The 15,664-nt window shown below is 43.9% G+C and overlaps 1 protein-coding gene and 1 long non-coding RNA gene across 3 annotated transcripts in view; one reads left to right on the top strand and one right to left on the bottom strand.

Annotated features, from left to right (window-relative positions):
* The window catches only part of LOC113189082 (uncharacterized), a 39,377-nt gene extending 29,668 nt beyond the window's left edge, over positions 1 to 9,709 (bottom strand). Inside the window, exon 1 of the long non-coding RNA XR_013342197.1 lies at positions 9,524 to 9,709. This is a non-coding gene — a long non-coding RNA (uncharacterized LOC113189082). The remainder of the gene's footprint in view (positions 1 to 9,523) is intronic.
* Positions 773 to 12,296, top strand: Mpl (MPL proto-oncogene, thrombopoietin receptor). 2 transcript variants are annotated; one of them, XM_077791526.1, is made up of 12 exons: positions 773 to 851; positions 1,010 to 1,142; positions 1,444 to 1,622; positions 2,176 to 2,474; positions 2,859 to 3,021; positions 3,284 to 3,410; positions 7,147 to 7,331; positions 7,491 to 7,633; positions 8,612 to 8,771; positions 9,011 to 9,107; positions 11,502 to 11,589; positions 11,803 to 12,296. In XM_077791526.1, the coding sequence occupies exons 1-12, from the start codon at positions 773 to 775 to the stop codon at positions 12,094 to 12,096; spliced, it is 1,947 nt and encodes a 648-aa protein (XP_077647652.1). In that variant the 3' UTR covers positions 12,097 to 12,296. The 2 variants fall into 2 exon arrangements, with proteins under 2 accessions (XP_077647652.1, XP_077647653.1); XM_077791527.1 differs by having other exon boundaries at positions 2,356 to 2,474.
* Positions 12,297 to 15,664: the final 3,368 nt, after the last annotated feature.

The following is a 15,664-nucleotide window of genomic DNA, read 5'->3' on the forward strand; positions in this document are numbered from 1 at the left end:
CAAGGGGTTAAATGTAGGAGTTAACATGGCTATGCATACTCCTCCCTCCCAACCTGCCCTTCCCTGCCTAAGCCAGCATCTGAACTCCCAGAGTCAGAAGAGGAACCACCAGTGTGCCCAGGAGGCCTTGGCCTCCGTGAAGAGATCATAACTACTACTCTGGTACTAACACGAAGACCAACACAAGCTAGGTTTGAGACCAAACATCCCTGATTCTGAGCAAGCCAGATGGAAATACTGAAGATCATCTCTTCACAAACTTTTATCAAATCGTCTGGGGATTTTGGTGAATGCAAGTTCTGTCTGAGGAGTATGTGATCATAGGCAAATCGTCTCTGTCTCTTCATTTCCTCATCTTTATAATGGGAATAATAAGACTATTGTGAAGATGAAATGAGTCAATAGATTTTAGTTAGGTGCCGCTTAGTTAGGTGCTCAGTAAATGTTGCCATTCTTGATGACAGTATGCCCTTCTATAACAGACTCACACTTAGACACACACTCAGGCTTATTTTATTTTTCGTATATAAATATATACCTCCCACCAAAAGGCCTATGTCCTTTTTTTTCAGAATTTTCTTACCCTCCTGCCTACTCCCCCTCCTCTGGCCCCTGGCCCCAGTGTGGTCTGGATGGGCCCCAGCAGGGCAGGGACAGGGACAGGACGTGGGGCTGTATCTGACAGGAACCTGAGGGGCTGGCCTGGGAGGGGATTGGGGCCCAGCTTCCTGAAGGGAGGATGGGCTAGGGCAGGCACACAGTGCCGGAGAAGATGCCCTTTTGGGCCCTCTTCATGGTCACCTCCTGCCTCCTCCTGGTCCCACAAAACCTGGCACAAGTCACCAGCCAAGGTGAGGTGGGTAGAGGGTGGAGATCACCTATGCCCAGGAAGAGGGACCCCTGGGAGGGGATGCAGAGTCCTTGGAGGGGATGTAGGGTAAGAGGTTCCCACTGGTCCCCTACTCACACCTGGTAGGACCCAGAACCCAACTTATCAGCTGTTCCTCAGATGTCTCCTTGCTGGCCTTGGACTCAGAGCCCCTGAGGTGTTTCTCCCAAACATTTGAGGACCTCACTTGCTTCTGGAATGAGGAAGAGGCAGCGCCCAATGGGACATACCAGCTGCTGTATGCCTACTCAGGGTAGGTGCTGGGTTGTACCTCACTCCCCATATATTTGTCCCTGTGGTTAGCTCTGCTGAGTCCCACTCTAAGAGCTTCCCTGTTTGGGGCCCTACTGGAGGACTTACTCTAAGAATACGTGTTAAGTAGTCACCTTATGAACAGCTCAGCTCAAGCCCCTATATAATTCCAAATCCCAACTATCTCTAGCAGTAAAAAGAAAAATAGCAGCAATGAAAACAGATGTTGGGAATGGGCCAAGGCCTGGGTCCTCAGGGTTGAGTAAGGCAATTATGTAGGGAGACTTCTCCTATACCAACAGAGAGAAGCCCCGTGCCTGCCCCCTGAGTTCCCGGAGTATACCCCCCTTTGGAACCCGATATATATGCCAGTTTCCAGCCCAGGATGAAATACGCCTCTTCTTTCCACTGCACCTCTGGGTGAAGGATATGTTCCTGAATCAGACTTTGACCCATCGGGTACTCTTTGTGGAAAATGTGGGTAAGGGCACCCCTACCTCCCTGGCGCCCCCATTTGTTGCCTGCATTCCAGCTCCTAGAATCAGACTTGCCTGCAGCCTTTTGAGACAACGTGGATGCCCCCCATTACCAGATTCCCAGAGGCATCTCAAGATCCTGTGATCATCCCTCCCAATCTTGGCATCCAAATCTAGACTTGTCTCAAAAACCATTTCACACCAAGGACATCCCAGTCCCCTCATCATTAATATATTCATTGAGTCACTCATTCTACAGTTACAGAATACCTACTGTATGCCAAGTACTATGCTAGATGACAAGGATACAAACATGAAAAGAAGTTCAAGGAGCAGTCTAACAAACTATTACATCGCAGTGATGTCTCTATTCTCATGAGGAAAGCAGGAGAGGATAAAGAGCCTTCCTACCCTGCCATCTCCCCAAAAGAGTGACAATCTGTGATCTTTATTTTTAACCCAATGGCTACCCTCAATTTAGTACCCCTTTCTATAGTCCATGGATTGAACCAAAGAACATGGTATTCAAAGTTCTGATATACCCTGTTTTGCCCTCAGGCCTGCCATCTCCCCCTAATATCATCAAGGCTGTGGGCGGGAGCCAGCCAGGAGAACTTCAGATCCACTGGGAGGCCCCAGCTCCTGAAATCAGTGATTTCCTGAGGCATGAACTCCGTTATTGCCCCAAGGATCCCAGGAACTCCAGCGGCCCCACAGTGATACAGCTATTCTCCACAGAAACCTGCTGCCCAACTCGGTGGAGGCTGAATGCAGCCTCCTCTCTAGACCAACCTCCATGTGTTCAGTCCATAGCACCCCAACAGGATGGACCAACACAAACCTCCCCAACTGGAGAAGTATTCTAACCTTCTTCTGCTTCACCTCCTACATCCTATCCTCTATCCTCAGTTTTGCCATAGTAAACATACTTTGGGGTCTCAAGACTAGACTGGTTCTTGGGGAGTTATTAGCCCTCAGGATTTATTTAGGGGTTTCCCCCTTTGAGTCATCCACACTGACAAAATTCAGGGCTGTTAGACCTCCAAAGTAAAGTAAATTTCCCTAAAAATCCCTGAACATCACCTGAAACCCAACAACCTGGCCCCCAGTCTGGGTGCATATCTATTCAATAAGGAGCTGAGGTCTGCCCAGGGGTACTGTAGGGCTTCCAGTATAAGGGACAGAGGCTGTCTTGGATGAGAGGCAGGCCTAGATTCTGACACTTGGATTCTCCTCCCAAGGATCCATCTCTGACAGTGAGGCGTAGAAGCTGCCTCATCTCTGGCCTCCGGCCTGGCAACTCCTACTGGATCCAGCTACGCAGCCAACCTGATGGGGTCTCCCTCCGGGGCTCCTGGGGCTCCTGGTCCTCTCCTGTGACTGTGGACTTGCCCAGGAATGCAGGTGGGTCAACAAAGAAATGGGTAGATGGGGAGAAGATTAAAAAGTAAAAAAGATCTCTAGGGAGGATTGGGCTGGATATGGAGACTCTAGGAATCATGTCCTTCCTGATGACCTCAAACTAGCCTTTGCACAGGATGAACTCTGGTCAGAGAGAGAAGAGAGAATAAGAATAAATGTTCTATATTGTGTGTATAAAAATGATCCAGATACTCTAAAGAGTAGGGGCACATGGACCTGATAGGACTTACTTCTTTGACTTCAGCGGCAATTGGACTGCAGTGCTTTACCTTGGACCTGAAGAATGTTACCTGTCAGTGGCAGCAACAGGACCATACTAACTCTCAAGGCTTCTTTTATCACAGCAGGACACGATGCTGCCCCAGAGATAGGTAAGAGTTACACTATTGGTTGAAAAAGACAAATCTGCAGAAAGAGGGAAGAGAGTACTCTTGATCCTTTTCACTCTCCTACCTTGTCCCCAAACTGAACAGCCTCCAGTACCTATTCTCCCATTTCCAATGAGAGCTTTATCTTCTCAACCTTTTTCCATTCTCACTGGTAATGCCTTGGTTTATGTCAGCCTTATTTATGTCATCTGGACCATTATAAAACCTATAGTCTCATTCACCTCCAATTTATTCTCCATGCTGTGGACTAAGTGACCTTTGTTAACATCAAATATTGCACGATCTTTGTAAAACTGTAACTTTGCATGGCCTTTCCATACATAGGTATGTATTTCAAATTCCCATGATTTGAGATCTGTTAAATCCATACAAAAGTTAGCCTGGCCTTCAAGGACTTCAACCAAACACCTCACTGATCCTTAATCCTCTCCGAATTTATTACCAAGTTTTGTTAATTTTATCTATAAAATATCTTTAGAATATGTACACTTTATCTCTGCCATTGCCCTGGTACAAGCCATCATCATCTCTCATTTGGGCTACTGAAAAGACCTAAGACCTATTAATTAATCACCAAGTCATTCTCTTCATAGAAGCTTGACTGATCTTTCAAAAGTGTAAAAATGAGGGCTGGGGTGTAGAGCGTTTGCCTAGCATGTGCAAGGTCCTGGGTTCAATCCCCAGCATTAAAGAGAAAAAGAAAAAAGGAAAGAAGAGAGAGAGGGAAGAAAAACTTCAAAAAATGAACAAAATACTCCCTACTTTAAAATCTTTTGATAGTGGGTTAGGGATGTAGCTCAGTGGTAAAGCTCTTGCCTAGCATGCACAAGGCCCTGGGTTCCCCATTACCAAAAAAATAAATAAAAAGTTAAAAGTCCTTGATAGCTTTTCACTGGTGTTAGAATGTACTGAAGCCTTATAAAATTCTAAAAGACCCAGCCCCTACATATGCTTTTAGCTTCATCTTATCCTAGCCCCTTTGCATTCTCTGTTCCAGTACTAGCCTTCCCTGGTTCCCTCTATTTCCTCTACATCTTTATCTACGCATGTGTTGTTTTCCAGCTCTTCCATCTTTACTACTACTTATCCTTCAAAATCTCTGGAAACCCTCCTTTATTACAGTTCTTCCTTATTAGATCCAATGGCATGATTATACACTCTTATTGTACCACGTACTTCTTCTTATGTATTCACCACAGTTACAATTTAACATTTATACTTAATATGACTATTCAGTTGATTTTAAAAATTATCTTAGAATTCCAGTTGAGAAAGGCTGATCTTGACTATACATGACCCATTAGGGCAAAGTCAACAAACATTGTTACTCACCAATATATTCTCTCCTACCACAGTGCCAGTAGGTACTCAGTTAAAAATTGTTCCAATGAATGAATAATGGAAAATCCACTATTAACAGTTTTAATGTGTTCTTTAGTTCTATGCATTTATATATGTCTACATACATTTTAAAATATATATTGGATCACATTTATATATATAATTTGCTTTTTGTTTGAAACCCTGGGCCTTGCACATGTTGGGCAAGCACTCTACTACTGAGCTACCAGCCCCACATGGTTAACTCACCTTTTTACTTAAATATATATATATATATATATATATATATATATATATATCTTGGAGCTCATTACAAAAAGCGTTAACTCGTTCATTTTTAATAACTACACAGATTTCCAATAATATAGAGGTGCCATGCAAGGATTAAGGACTGACAAAACTGAAGTCATCATTTCTTCTACCAAAACCTGCCCCTTCTCTTTAATGTCCTCCATTCTTCTATATACTCGGTTTTCCAAGCCTGAAATATACAAATTGCCCTGGATTTGCTCCATCCCTCCAGTCTTATTGCTCCTGCCTCTTTAATATTTCTTGGATCATATCTTTCACTCTATCCCTGCTGCTACCACCCTATTTTCAAGCCCTTGCCACTTTGCACATTAAAAAAAAAAAAAAACCACAACACTGTCCTAATGAATTTCTCTGTTTCTACTCTCCCCTCAAAAATCCTTCCTACAAACTGTAGTTAAAGTGATCTTCCAGAAGTACAAAGGTAATTATGACATTTCTCTGTTTAAAATCCTTAAATGTTTCCAATAATCACTATAAGATTTAAGTTCAAGCTCTTTAGAGAGGCCACAAGGGCATATCCATGACATGTTCTACATTTACCATTTGCCACCAAGCCCTCAATCCTAAAATCATTCCATACCACTTGGAGACTTCTCCAAAGCACACTCTTCTATTTGTGCATGAGTCTGTGCCTGGGATGCCCAATTATTCCCTTTGCATTCAGTCTAAACACCTCCCAGTATGTCAGATGCTCCCCCTAGATGATTTAAAGCCAGTCTGCACATCCCAGAAAAAAATAGAATCTGTTTGTTTTTCTGTCTCTCCCACTGAAATGAGAGCTCCTTGACAATTATTCCTCTATGTACTCATAGGATAGCATAAGGCCTTTGTACATGGGTATCAATTATTTGTTGAATAAATGAATAAATATATAAATACTCAGAGTGATAATTTTAATGGATGTAGAGTTACTTTGGGAATATAATCAAGAAGGAGATATGATTCATTTGCTCGATAAACAATTATTATTGAGAAAATTATGTGACAGGTACTGGAAAGAGAGTGACAAATAAAATAGAAAAGGTTCTTGGGCTGAGGATGTAGCTTAGCGGTAGAGTGCTTGTAGAAGGTGGGGGAGGTGTTAATTTAGACTGAGTGCTCAGGAAAAGGCTCGCCAGAAACAGGTGAGCTGATATCAACATAGCAAACAGAATGAATCCTGTCCAGACCTAAAGTCAAAGCAATCCAGGGCAAAGACAAAATGCAAAGACGGTGCATTTGGCACATTTGTGGCACAGAAAGAAGGCCCATGGAGATGAAGGGTGCTAAATTGGCATGAGAGTCAAAGATGAATATGGTGAGATAATGAGGCATCAAATCATAATGAGATAAGGATCATTGAAGGATTTTAAACAGAAAAATAACCTGACTTAAAATTTTAAAAGATGTTTTTCTGTGGAATCATAAATAAGAGTGGGAGCAAGGTCAGCAGTTAAAAAATTTGCCTTCATCCAGACAAGAGATAATGGTGGTTTCACCTTATGTGGCAGTGGTAAAGATCAAAATAAACAGATTTGTGATATATTCTGGACATTACCAGAGCAATATTTTTGAAAACAAAATCTGGTAGCCATGTGGAGAACTAAATGAAGATAATGGTGAAAACAGCAGCAGAAAAACCAGTTAGAAGATGGTTGTAATAAACTAATGGCAAATAACCAAATAAGAGGGCTGCTTATGAGAATAAATTTAAAACTCTAAAGATATTTCCCTCCAGAAAGATGAAGACTCTTTAATCTTTGAAACAATCCTGTGAGGTAGGTGTCAACCTATTTTATAAAAGGAAGGAAATTAAAGCAGAAATAAATATTTTGCCCATCATTATACACTAGTAGGCCAAGACCTGAACTCTATTGACTATACTATTTTCATATATCATGCTAGCTCTTTCCTTAAGGGGAAGAGGCTGGGTATCAAGACAGAGATAAAGGGAAAGCTCTGGAGGGCTATCCAAGGGAGAAGTTAGATTATAATCCATATAGACCATAGTCCTGTATCATGGTAAGGATGGGGATTAGTTTCTGGGGCAGGCCTGATTTAATGACTCTGTGGGACTGGTTCTTAGGGACCCCATGTGGGAGAAGTGTGAAGAGGAGGAGGAAACAAATCCAGGATTACAGCCCCCTCAGTTCTCTCGATGCCACTTCAAGTCACAAAATGACAGTGTTATTCACATCCTTGTAGAGGTGACCACAGCCAAGGGTGCTGTTTACAGCTACCTGGGTTCTCCTTTTTGGATCCACCAAGTTGGTAAGAACTTTCTTCCTCATTCCAACCACACAGCCTCCCCTCCCCAAATCCGACCCTATGTCCAGGATTCCCAACTCTGGCACTTCTGCTCCATGACCCTGTTAGCATGATGTCTCACACACAGAAGGGCTTAAACTAGTCCTGCTAAAATCCCTGTAGTGCTCATCCCCACCCCAAACCTGCTTTGGAGGGAGATCTCCAGTGGGCAGCTGGATTTGGAATGGCAGCACCCATCACCTTGGGCAGCCCAAGAGACCTGCTATCAGCTGCGATACACGGGAGAAGACCATCAGGATTGGAAGGTATGGTCAAGTGACAAATGCCTGCAGAGCTTGATAGTGTGTGTTCCTAGGGTTTATTATGTTTCTTATCAGAAGGACTGTGTTGAGTTCAAACTCAATGTATTCAAAACTGAATTCATCTTTCTTCCTGAATGTATTTTGTTTTTACCAAGGTATATTTTATATGAAGCATACAAACTTTAAATGTACAGTTAATCTTCTTTGGGTATACACCCATGCAACTATTACCAAGATCAAGACATAAATTATTTCCAGCACCCCAGAATCTCCTTATGCCCTCTACAGTCACCTTCCCATCAAAAGTAATCACTATCCTGATGCAACCATGCATTCCTTCGACTATAAATTTGTAAAATAAAACCATCCAGAATTTCTTCTTTAAGCTCTCTTCTGTCACTGGCACTCTTTCTTTCCCCTTACCCCTTCTTCTCCTTACTTATTAACAAGTTGAATAATGTACAAACACTCCTCAGCCTCCTAGTACGACTGCTTTTGCCTTCTCTTTACCCATCCATCCTTCCCACTTGTGCTTTCAGCATACTGAACTATTCTGTGACCCCCAACCTAGCAGCACAGGCAGCACTCACGTTTCTTTGTGCTCTCATGGTACCCCCTACTAATTAATTGTTGTGATTATTTACTTGTTTGGAAGTCTCCATCATTAGATATGTGAGAGACGGTTCTATTTATTTATCTTTTTCTACAGTGCTTAGTGCAATGTTTGGCATTTCTCAAGCAATTCATAACGGTTTGCTAAGTGATTAAGTCTCACTGTTCGTGCACATGATACTTGTACCCTCCAGCACCTATGGCAAATCTGGCATCCTTTGCAGCATGAGTGGTACTCGTCCATGGTCCGTGTGGCTGAGTATCTGAGTGTAGGTCTGAGCGGCTATGCCCGACCAGGAATAGTAATAAAAGAACCCGGAAGGGGTCTTCATATCTCGGGGTCAGTATGAATGTGAGATCTCTGCGCAGATGTTGGAGCCACCTCTCGGGGCCAGGGGAGGGACCTTGGAGCTGCGCCCGAGATCTCGTTACCACTTACAGCTGCGCGCTAGGCTCAACGGCCCCACCTACCAAGGCCCCTGGAGCGCCTGGTCAGACCCAGCGAGAGTAGAGACCGCCTCGGAGACCGGTGAGCCGGGGCCGGGCGTGGCCAAAGCCTTTCTACGGCTGCGCGAGGGGCGGGGCGCTGGTCACAGGGCGGGGTCCTGAGCGCACCGGTCTGAGGCTGCGTGGATGTGCTGTGCGTTCGGTACCCAGGGGTGACCTGGGGTGACCAAGGGTGGCTTGAGGGGCGGAGACGCGGCAGGATCTGGCGCGCCAGCCGGGCGGGCCAAGAGTCGGCCGAGATCTGACGGGTTTTGTCCCTAGCCTGGATCTCCTTGGTGACCGCTCTGCTCCTGTTGCTGGGCGTCAGCGCCCTCCTGGGCCTGCTGCTGCTGAGGTGGCAGTTTCCTGCGCGCTACAGGTACCACCTCCTCCAAGGGCAGAGGTTTCTAAACCAGCATCCTGGGGTCACTCCATGACACTTGCTCTCGGACCACCGCACGCCTATACCTATGGCTTCAGCCGCTTCCAGCAGTGACACCCTCTTAACTTGCCCACTCTACCGTTGTCCTCCAACAGCCCTACCTCCTGGCTACTGCCCACCTTTGGCGCAAGCTCAGGCACTTATGCTTCTCCCTCCCCACCCCCACCCCATCCAGTGGCCATCAGGTCTGGTCATTCCACCTCCTAAAACCTAGCTCAAACAATGGCTCCCTTTTTGTAGCCCGACAGACACAATCTGACTCACTGAAACGGAGCCTGTTCTTTTCAATCTAGCTTCACACAGCCATCAGAATCATCTTTTTAAAACGCACACATGAGCCTGTCTTTCCCCACCTTAAATCTTTTCAGTAGCTCCCCAGGAGAGAATCCAGAATGTGTAGAATGACAGGCAAGGCTCTGCAAAATCTGTTTCCTGCCAGCACGTCCACCATCTTCTACCCTGCGCATCAGCCTTGCCAAAGTGTTGATTTCCTCCACAAGTCAGGCTGTCTTACTTGTCAGTGTCTTTGCACATCATGTCCCTTCTGCCTGGAATATCCTTCCTGGCTGGCTAATACCCATTCATCTTTAAATAGCTTTCTCCACCAGCTCTTAAGAAACCTCCCTGACCCTCCCTTATTGGCTGCTCTTTTGTGCCCCAATATGGTACCAATAGCATTTTACAGTATTTATTTATTTTTCTGTTTTTGAGTACTGGAGATTGAACCTAGGACCTTGCTAAGCACATGCTCTGCTACTGAGCTATACCCCCAGCCCTGTATTTATTTCTTTGTATGCCTATATTAGACCTTACTTGGTCATTTTTAAGTTCTTAGCACTATGCCTGCCAAGTAGCAGGCCCTTAAATAAATGTTAGTAATGAGTGACTCACATATGTGGAGGCTGAGGAGAAATGTCACTGGAAATTATAAACACAAAGGATAGAATCCATTCCACCTCAACCCTTCAACTGGTAATATCAGCTCGTTCTTACAGTCTTAGCTCAGAAGTCAGGTGCTCCAGGCAATGTGTTGGAGGCTTCCATCTTTAAACATGTCACTCTCTGAACTTTTTTATGTTTTTTGTTTGTTTGTTTTATTGGTACTGGGGATTGAGTCCAAGGCTTTGCACATCCTTGGCAAGTGCTATCCCACTGAGCTACACCCCAGTCCCTTCTCTGAACTTTCAACCTGCCTATATGTATGAACAGACTGGAATGTAGCCTCTCTGAAGGTAGAAGGTAATGACAAAAACATTTGCAGAGAAGAGGGAGAGGGAGCTTCTGAACTAGGCATTCTCAGTTCTTTCTCCCCAACCACTCCTAAGGAAATGGGAGTGAAGTAGTGGAAGAGGCCAGAAATGCCCAGCTAAAGTCTTTCCACATGAAAATGTGAGGCTAAAGAAACTGAAGGATAGGGCTGGGGCTGTAGCTAAATGTTAAAAAAGTTTTTGCTTAAGGAGGATTGTAAGTTTGAAACTAGCTTTGGCAAATCAGTGAGGCCCTATGCAACTTATCAAGGCCCTATCTCAAAATAAAAAAAATAAAATAAAATAAAAAGGGCTGGGATGTGGCTCAGTGGTAAAGAACCCCTGAGTTCAGTCTCTAGAACCAAAAATAAATGAATGAAGGAAGGGAGAATGGACAGATTTGCCTCTTGTGTGAGGCCCTGGGTTTGACTCCCAGCACCAAAACAAAACAAAAATTGGAGGTCCCAACACAGCTTAACCCATGCTCTTCCCACATAGACCACTCTCCCTAGGAATTTAGTAATAAGCTCCACTGATTCTAATAATTTCTTGAGCACCTATTATCGGCCAGACACTGGAGATTTAGGAGTGAAAAAATAAACTTTTTCTCTCAAAGAGCTTGTGCTATAGTGGGGTAAGACAGCTAAAAACAAATGAATGTAACAGTGTAATAAATATGCAATAAGTGCTATAAAGGAAAATATAGCAGGAAATAGAGTGATGGGGAAAGGAGATGTTACAGTTTTAAGGTAGTCAGGGATGATGTCTCTGTTAAGATTTAGGAGAGACTTAAATGAAGTGAGGGAATAAATTGTGTCCAGGCAGGAAGAAGGGCAAATGCCCTGAGATAGGAATGTTTGAGAAAGCTCTGTGCTACACTTTATACACCAGCTTCCCTCTCCCACCTGAGGTTTTCTTCCCACCTCTACTCCTCTCCCTTACTTTATAGCCTTAGCTATGCTCCTGTCTCTCTGAGGCTTAGCCCTCAGCCTCACTGCCTCCCCGACTGCCCCACTTCAGTGCTTTCCTTATCCCTCCCAACTCACTCCCAAGATTCATTCTCCTTTTCTTCCTTGTTCTCTAGGAGACTGAGGCATGCCCTGTGGCCCTCACTTCCAGACCTTCACCGGGTCCTAGGCCAGTACCTTAGGGATAGTGCGGCCCTGAGTCCGGTGAGTGTACTCTTCTTCCTTCCCTACTCCTTTCCCCATCACCAATGATCCTTGAACCCACAGTGTAACTTGTTCAAGGTCCTTGCCTAGCAGCATACCCACCCCCAGGAACTAACCCCAGCCCAATGCTCCTTTCCACACAATCCATTCCCACCCCTACCCACCCACCCAACACACCATCTCCTCTAATCCACTCCTTTCGTATCTCTCCAGCCCAAGGCCACAGTCACAGATACCTATGAAGAAGTGGAACCCAGCCTCCTTGAAATCTTACCTAGGTCTTCAGAGAGGATTCCCTTGCCCCTGTGTCCCTCCCAAGCCCAGATGGACTACCGAGGATTGCAGCCTTCTTGCCTGGGAACCATGCCCCTCTCTGCATGCCCACCCATGGCTGAGTCAGGGTCCTGCTGCACTACCCACATTGCCAACCATTCCTACCTACCACTAAGCTGTTGGCAGCAGCCTTGCAGGCTGGCTCCTCACTCCCAGTACTCTGGACAGATCTAGACCTCTCTGTGAACCACTCTACCCTATTCTACCCTCCAACACCAACACCTCAGATCTCACTTTCATTCCCCCTTTGCCTTCCCACCTAGCTCAACCTCATAGAACTGATCTTTCATGCTGCTGCTGCCAGATCTGGGCCCCTTTCTCTACAGCCAGGCTAATTTCTCTGACTTTTACCCTCTGTCCCCTTGAACACCAAATTCCACCTCTCATTGACTCCAGAATACTTCTATTAGTTCCCCTTCTACCACTTTGCTAATGAAACTGCTCAGGCAAAGTTCAGTTCAAATCTTCTAGTTATAAAGGCCCATAGGATCTTGTTAATCATCAATTTATTTGATCTCTCTGTGGCATTTGTTATAGTTGACTAATTTCTCCTTTAAATTCTTTCCTACCTTGGCTTCCACACTGGCACCTCTTTGGATTCTGCTCCTGCCTAAGTATACTGTTAGAGATAAACTGTGGAGCCAGACATAGGTTCAGTTTCTGTCTTTCATACTTGCTAGCTGTGCAACCTAAGGCAAAAAACTGAATGTCTTTGATCCTTAGTTTTTGCATCAATAAAACAGATAACAACAGCACCACTGGTGTCATGAAAAGAATTAGTGAGACAACCTAGGTAAAACAAAAGTGCCTAGGATATAGTAAATGCTTAATATATCTGAACTACTGTTATAATTATTCCTTCTTCACTTATTCCAGAATTTCTTTGATTCTTTAACTATTGTAGTCTTTCAAGATTCCATTACTTGTTTTTCTTCTGGCAGTACTGGGGATGTAATCCAGAACCTTGCTAGGCATGCTTTTGGCCACTGATCTACATCCCCAGCTCCAAGACTCCATTCTTAATCTCCAGCCTGTGTGTTCTCATGGACTTTACTATATGTTGACAATTCCAAAGTTCTTAGATCCAACCCAGACTTCTTTAGTATTGTTATACTTTATGCAAGTAACTGTTTACATGTCTGCCTCCTGCTACTATATTGTGAGTTCTTTGCAGGGGACAAGAACCATGATTTATTTGTCCTTTTCCTCTAGCACCTAGAATATCACGTGGTGCATGATGCTAGGCCTTCAACAAATGTTTTGTAAATGAATAAAATCTTTCTGGACAATGTTACCTTAACCTCATACTAACTTCCTTCGTGTTCTAAGCCATTCATGAGCAGCAATAAATATGCTTAAACAACTCGGGTTATGGATTCCCCTAACCCATTCTAACTCTTAAACAAATGATTTTTGTTTGTTTGCTAGCTCCAAATATACCCCCTGTTTTAAATCAGGGTCTTGGAAGGAACCAATGGTAGACTCAAACTGGGTAATTTGTTGAGAGTTTAATAAAGGGCAAAAGATGAGGGCAAGATTTGGGAAAACCATCAAAGAACAATGCAGTATCCCCAAGGCTAACAAAAATCAGGAAGCTGGCATCAATCCTAAACATCAGGAGTAAGGAGAGGGAGTGGTTACCAGACCTGGAGAGAGGGCTGCCTGACAGGTGTTGTGGCCTTTGGTAGGGTCATGCAGTCAATCTCTGGGGATGTGGCCAGGAGGAAGCCAGGGGAATAAACAGCTCAAGCTCATGCTCCCCCCACCTTGAGTCCTTAGGAGTAGAGTCAGAACTTTTAACATGGCTTGGGGTGGGGGGTGAATTATGGGAATGGATATGCTGTATGTTATCCATTTGCCCTATCCAGATCCACTCTATCTTTTTCCACCCTGCCCTATTCTCTGCAAGGCTGATTCATATGGCCTGAAGCAGTGGGTTTTCTTGGCCTTTGGGTTTTTTTTTTTTTTTCCATTAATGGGATATTATGGGTTTAATTGTGTCCCCTTCCCAAATTCTTATGTTGAAGTCTTAACCCAAGTACCTCAAATATGACCTTATTTGGAAATAGGGTTATTGCATAAAAAATTTGTTAAGATGAGGTCCTAGGCCCTAATCCAATATGAATGGTACTCTTATACAAAGGGAAATTTGGACATAGATCAATCAACACAGGAAGAAAGCCAAGTGGAGATGAAGGCAGAGATCAGGGGAATACTTCTATAAGTATTGCCAGGAAAAAGATTGCCAGGAAACCCCAGAAGCTAGGGGAGAGGAATAGAACAGATTCTTCCTCACAGCCTCAGAAAGAACTAAACCTACTGACATTTTGACCTGTTACTTCTAGTCCCCAGAACTGTGAGACAGATTTTTCTCATTTAAGCGGCCCAATTTATAATTTGTTACAGTAGTCCTAGCAAACTTACAGAGATCAGAGGCTGGGCTACAGAAGTAGCCCATGATTGCAGGCTCCACACCACATTCTCCCTATCCCATTCTTTCTGCAACCCCTTTTGTTTATTTTGATACTGGGGATTAAACCCAGGAATGCTTTACCACTGAGCTTCATCTCCAGTTTTTATTTTATTTTTTAAATTTATTTTATTTTATTATTTTAGTTGTAGGTGGACACAATGCCTTTATTTTTATGTGATGCTGAGGATCAAATCCAGTGCCTCATCTGCTTTAAGTGAGCACTCTACCACTGAGCCACAACCCCAACGCCGGTTTTTATTTATTTATTTATTTATTTACTTTGAAACAGGGTCTTACTTAGTTGCTGAAGCAGGCCTTCAACTTGCAATCTTCTTGCCTCCACTTTCTGGGATTAGCAGTGTGCACCACCATGCCTGGCTACAACCCTTTTTTAAAATTTTTATTTTTTGGTACCAGGGGCACTCAACCACTAAGCCACATCTCCAGCCCTATTTTGTATTTTATTTAGAGACAGGGTCTCACTAAGTTCCTTAGTGCCTCACTTTTGCTGAGGCTGGCTTTGAACTCATAATCCTCCTGCCTCAGCCTTCCAAGCCACTGGAATTACAGGCATGGGCCACCGAACCCTGCACAACCCCTTTTAAATAGGTCTCCAGCACCACTTTTCTGATCATGTCCTCTCCAAAGTCACCAGTGATTTATTTCTCCATGGTCAGAGTTGACCTCTACTGTCATCATTCAGTTTGACCACTTTCTATCACATTCCAGGCCCTCCCACTGTGAGATCCATGTCCATATAACCTCTTTCATGCCTTTACTTTGAAATGTACAGATTCTCTGAGGTTGTATTCTCATCCTTCTTCTCTAATTATCCTGAGTCCAGAAGTTGCAATTTTTGGCCAGTTTTCCACCTCAGATATGTTTTGTTTGGTCCTTCTCTACACAGAAAGCCCCAATGGCTTCACAGTACCTGATAGATAATATCCAAACTCCTTAGCTTAACACTTAAGCCTGACACTAGACTGCCTTTTCTAAGTTTTTTGGGGTTCAGGAACTCCCCACTTATAACCCTAAGACATTAACCCTCTTGTTTTCCAAGTGAATTGGAAACAGAAAAAAATGAATTCTTCAAAGTTGAAGATAACAATATTAAGTTTGGACTAACAGCCATAGTTTTTTCTCTGTCATCATCAGGGTTGATCTCTGGCTAATGATTGAAAACCTGACTTGTCAGCCATTCCTAATCAGTATAACATATTGTTAGGATTGCAGAAGTTACTTCAATACTTTGAATCCTGGCTCCACTAC

The sequence above is a fragment of the Urocitellus parryii genome, chromosome 11 (assembly GCF_045843805.1).
Source record: "Urocitellus parryii isolate mUroPar1 chromosome 11, mUroPar1.hap1, whole genome shotgun sequence".
Classification (NCBI taxonomy): Eukaryota; Metazoa; Chordata; class Mammalia; order Rodentia; family Sciuridae; genus Urocitellus; species Urocitellus parryii.

Excerpts from the sequence above, each read along its gene's own strand:
- Mpl (XM_077791526.1), top strand. The coding sequence starts at position 773 with ATGCCCTTTTGGGCCCTCTTCATGGTCACCTCCTGCCTCCTCCTGGTC. Across the intron at positions 2,475-2,858 it reads AAACCTCCCCAACTGGAGAA|GATCCATCTCTGACAGTGAG; the intron begins GTATTCTAACCT and ends TCTCCTCCCAAG. Across the intron at positions 7,332-7,490 it reads TTTTTGGATCCACCAAGTTG|TGCTCATCCCCACCCCAAAC; the intron begins GTAAGAACTTTC and ends AAATCCCTGTAG.